The 5,266-nt window shown below is 40.9% G+C and overlaps 1 protein-coding gene across 1 annotated transcript in view; it reads right to left on the minus strand.

Moving 5' to 3' along the window:
- Positions 1 to 1,024: 1,024 nt before the first annotated feature.
- TRPM1 (transient receptor potential cation channel subfamily M member 1) overlaps positions 1,025 to 5,266 on the minus strand; it is a 107,540-nt gene continuing 103,298 nt past the window's right edge. Inside the window, exon 27 of the mRNA XM_059371236.1 lies at positions 1,025 to 3,788. Within this exon, the coding sequence (XP_059227219.1) occupies positions 2,516 to 3,788 (1,273 nt within the window). The 3' untranslated portion in view covers positions 1,025 to 2,515. The remainder of the gene's footprint in view (positions 3,789 to 5,266) is intronic.

Raw genomic sequence — 5,266 nt, forward strand, 5'->3', positions numbered from 1 at the left:
TGATCAAAGTAAAAAATGAGCTTACTTTCAGCTTATACAACTATCATAACATTTATGAGTGTGCCAGAATTTATGGGATATGAGAATAAAATCTTCTTAGTATGTTTCTTATTGTGTCTTACATAGAACAGAAATAGGCTTATGATTTATTTATTAAGACAATTTTTTAAAAATTTATTTATTTATTTGAGACAGAGAGAGAGAATGAGAGTAACAGTGAGCAGAGAGGGAGAAACAGACTTCCTGCTGAGGGATACCAATGTGGGGCTCAAACCCAGGACCCCAGGATCATGACCTGAGTTGGAGGCAGATGCTTAACCCACTGAGCTATCCAGGCACTCCTACTAAGACAACTTAACATTAAATGCTTTGAACATACACAGTGTTTCTATTTTAATTGTATTAGATATTGCTAGATTTGATCCAAGTGGATATTAGTTCCTAACATGTACTGCTCCTTATTTAGCAAACTTAGAATGACAGATTAATAATAATATCATAAGCCCTACATTAAAGGGCCTCAATATTTGAGCTGTATTGAGATGGTAGAGTGCGTGGACATATAGCATGATTTCAGGTGTGCAAGAAAGTCCCTGCCCCAGTCTCTGGAATTCCACCATTATAAGACACTTCCTTGGGTCTGTCAGACCAATATCTAAAGGAAAGTATCACATTCCTTTTAGCCAACACCTCTACAGGAGGGAGGTGTCTCAAATCTAACGAGACTTATGGGAATGGACTTGGTCCCATAGCAAGGCAAGAGAGACCTCAGAGAGAGAGGGGAGGGCAGCTGTGAAGGGAATGGAGAACAGGGAGTTGCAAAGATAAGCTTTGCCTTCTTCACACCCACTCTGTTGAGTTGTCTTGGGTTCTCCAGGTTATTCTGAGAAACCTTTTTTTCTAGAACGTGGCAAAGGGCTGAAAAGTTTCTTGGCACCAAAAAGAAAGATTTAGGAATGAGGTAAAATATAATGGGTTAAGCATTGGGTCAAATAACGCACATAGCAGGATTGATTAAACAGTCTCAATGTAGCAGTAGCTTTATTTATTAAATAAATGTTATCATTTCTTACATTTCAAAGCCCCATCATCCATGCAATGGTATCTTTTCCTTTTTTTCAATTCACCCCGGTTCAGGGATTGAACCTGATTATTAAAAACTTCAGTCTTATTTAGTTGTTAACTATTTCTGATCACTATCTTTATAACTTACATAAGTACGTAACTAGCATAACTACACGGAATCTCTCTCTCTCTCTTCCCTTGCTGGTTTATGACAATGTGACAGTCTGAGTCTCACATGAGAATGGGTGTAGTGGTTATTTTGTAATCATCCCCATTTCTGTCTGACCTGCTTCCCGCCATGAGGCACTTCACTAAAGTAGTAATAGGCATGTAACTTCAGGCATGAGGTTGGCCTTCTCTGTGTGCTTCCGGACTCCTTGAGTCCTCCCAAGAGATGCCATTGTGAGATGGTAAGGAACCAACCCTTAGCCTCTGTGAGTGTGGGTGCCCTCTGCATTAGCCAGAGAAGATCCCTTTCTGCCCCTGTTTGTATAGTCAAGAGTCGTGGGGCTAGGGGTGGTATTAAGGGCTCTAGAGAGTGGCCCCTGACTTGAGGATAGGGGCTCAGTAGTCTGAAATGTTTCTGAACTTATAATTTGAAGCCTAAGACCCTGTATTCTCAGCCATGAATGGTCTCCGTGATTCTCAACAATTCGACCTTCATGATGTTTCTTTCTGGTTTTAGCCACAGCTTTGCACAAACCATTGAATAGGCAGAGGTACAATTTATTTGTGTTTGCTATTGGGGACTCTATGACAACAGGAAAATGCACATTGGATACTTTATTTTTACACATTAACACAACTCCTCGTCACCCTAGACTATGACAGTGTGATCTTTGACATAATAGTGTATTTTTGTTTCCACCGTGTCATTGTAAAACATAAAGCATTGAAACAGAAAACAAAGATCCATAAAAAATATGATGCCGATGGCTTCTTTCCACTTCTTACTTCTTGCACTTCACAATTTTGTTTTTCTTCTCCGCCTTCTTTTTTTTTTTTTTTTTCACGTTTTCTTTCTCTTTAATTTCTCTTTTTACAAAGCTGTTTACTTCTTTGGTAACCTACTGGCGGCACCCAAAGGCATTTCTTAGGCTACTTGGTGGAAATAAATAACGAGAAATAAAGAGGTTGTAGAATCGTTTACTGATTAAGCAATTTAGAGATTGCCTAACAAAGAGATTGTAGAATTGTTTACAGATTAAGCAATTTATCTCAACTAGAATATTGTCACTTTCATCTGATCCTACTCCAACTAAAAACAACCTAAGTTTACTAACATGTGCTAGCGAAATATGACTTTATGTTTAGTGCATTGAATTTTAAATCTTATGTCCAAATTGCCGGGCAGTTTTAATGAAAGTGTTTTCTGAAATTGATGCTATTTAGATGACCAAGATGGTAGTCATCAGTGGTTTCGATTTAAAGATCAAAGAGGCAGAACATGTCAACATGCAGTTTCTGTGGAAGTTTTCTCTTGCCTGGCCTTCTGTTCTTCTGTTGTAATCCCAGACACAACTGCCAAGTTACTTACACTGCTGGCATGTCCAGGTCTGTCTAGTTTGTCCGGACCGGCTTTAGCTTTCCTAGGGTGGCCGTGTAAACTTTTTGACCTTAAAGATCGGAACCCCAGAGTTGGGTCTGGTTTCACAGACAGTAAGTTTTCCTTTTTGGTTCTGTCAGGGACAGCTGGAGATAAATGAGCGATCTGAGGGGCTGTTTCAGACACATGGTTCTCATCTTCGGTGTCTGCACATTGTTCTGTATGCTCGGCTTGCCTGGCCGCTTCGGACACAAGGTAAGGGATGTCGGTACTGCGAGAACGTGTGATCTTTCGAACTTGGTATTTCCATTCTGTCGTCCACTGTTGAAGTGTCGAGGGGCGTGCTGGGTCCATGATCGAACTGTACTCTGTGCTGCAGGTGTTCACCCCGCTGACCGGCTTCCGTCCGCGGGAATACACAAAGCTTCTGGACTTTGTTGTTTTATAAGTACTGAACATTTCCTCAGGGTGAAAACGCATCAGCTTTGCTTCTTCCAGGGGATAGGAAATTGTGCCTTCTATCTGGGTTGTTTCCACTGTGAGCTGAGGGCTTTGAAAATCTGATTTGTTCTGTCCATGCATAACATCTGGTTGATTTACACTTGGGGGAACAGTTTCTTCCCTTTCAGAGTCGGCCTGCCTTCGATCATCTTCGGCTGCGATCCCAGTATCTGGACCTAATTTCAGCTCTGAAGAGTTCTTGACGTTGTCTAACGCAAGTTGACCACAGTCTGGTGTTGCTGGCGGGCTTGTGCTGGATAAAAGGTGAAGGCTGCCTTGACGCTCTGGTATCAGATGCATTTTTGACTCCTTCTCTTCCTTCATTCGGAAGGAACAGGCTTTCTTCCTGAATCCTATCCCTGGTGGCATGGAGAGAGAAGCATCCTCATACAGCAACTCCTCACCATTGAAATGGTATCTATACATGCTGTAGCCATCGGCGCTGTTGATACTGCTTTGTCTTAGAAGATAAGTTGCATCACATTCGGAAGAAGCTCGGGACCGGGTCTGTATCAGGTCGGACTTGTCAATTCCTGCAAGATTTTCAAGAGCATTCACCATTCTGCTAGACAGTTCTTCCAGCTGAGAAAGTCGAAGGTCAACAGTCTGTAGGGAAGTTTTCATAAAATTTTCTCTTTCATTGATTTCTTCCAATCTCATTGACATGTTTTCGACTCTGGGGAACACAAAGGGATAGAATTACTATGCTGATATTAACTAAGTATTAAAAACAGAGCTATAATGTTATCATTGTTACTTTATTTTCTGGTCTTTAGAGGATCATGGAGCTCACTGGGCATGTTTTCAAACTTCATACTACTCCATACTTCAAACTACTAAAAATTACTGTGAGGAACATCAGAAAGTAATAGAATTATGGTTAATACATACAGTGAGTACTGTTTACTACCCATGGTTCTAAATGTTTTCTGTATTCATTAATAAGTACTTACTGAGGCACTGTTCTAGGCTGGTTTAATCCTTAATAACAGCCTCATGAGGTAATTGCTGTTATCATCGTCCCCATTTTAATGAGGAAATCAAGTCATCATGAAAATAATTTGCCCAAGTTCACATGGCTGGTAAGCAGTGGGGCAGTACACAGTGTACATTCGAATGCGCACAATCTATTTTAACATTTGCTTCAGCCTTTGTCTCTAAGAGGCATATCACATTGCCCCTGAGAATAAAAGAAGATACTAGCCCTTAGGTTTTTGAGGTTTGATTATAGCTGCCAGCAATTAATGGTTATAATGATAAAATTAATTAAAATCCTTCTTTGAAGTTCAGGGGATTCAGAAGAGGAATTGTTGGTAATTAAGTTCAGATTATCAGATGGTTTACTTAAGGAACAAAAGGTCATCTAATTATCTGAAGAATACCACCAGCTTTAAATTGCTCATTATATTTAATAATTAGCACTCCCTTAATGGGTTTTATTTTTAAAAAGACCATAGTAGATTATAAATATCTGCAATTAGATTTTTAACTCCTAGAAGATCAGGCAACAACTTATGAAACCATAATGTTGTCTGAACCAAAGCCTGCTGGAATAGACTAGGTTTTCTATTTCAAGAATATGTACAAGATGAACTTTTTCAACTGGCTCTTGAAATTTAACACTAAGAGGCAGTGAGGTATGCCTAGGACCTAGCACTGCCTTCTAAAAGTTGGATTTGGGGCACCTGGGTGTTGCAGCTGTTGAAGGGTCTGACTCCTGATTTTGGCTCAGGTCACAATCTCAGGTCCTGACCTCAAGTCCCTCCTCAGGCTCACATTTAGTGGAGACTCTGCTTGGGATTCTCTCTCTCCCTCTTCCCCACTCACAGGTGCATGCATGTGTTCTCTCTCAAATAAATAAATACATTTTAAAAAATAAATAAATAAAAGTTGAATTTGCCCCCCAGGATGTGATGGGGGTGGGGGCAGTGGGGATAAGGCTCTGGGCGCTCTGAACCAGCGGTACGGTGGGCCATTCCAGTAAGTTCTTCCCTGGATGAAGACCGATACTTTGGTCTGATTCTGTCATGCCTGGGTTTTCTCCCACCTTCTGATCCTGTCTTAGAAATATACAGGCAGGGACGCCTGGGTGGCTCAGTGGGTTAAGCCGCTGCCTTCGGCTCAGGTCATGATCTCAGAGTCCTGGGATCGAGT

This window comes from Mustela nigripes, chromosome 13, assembly GCF_022355385.1.
Source record: "Mustela nigripes isolate SB6536 chromosome 13, MUSNIG.SB6536, whole genome shotgun sequence".
NCBI classification, from domain to species: domain Eukaryota; kingdom Metazoa; phylum Chordata; class Mammalia; order Carnivora; family Mustelidae; genus Mustela; species Mustela nigripes.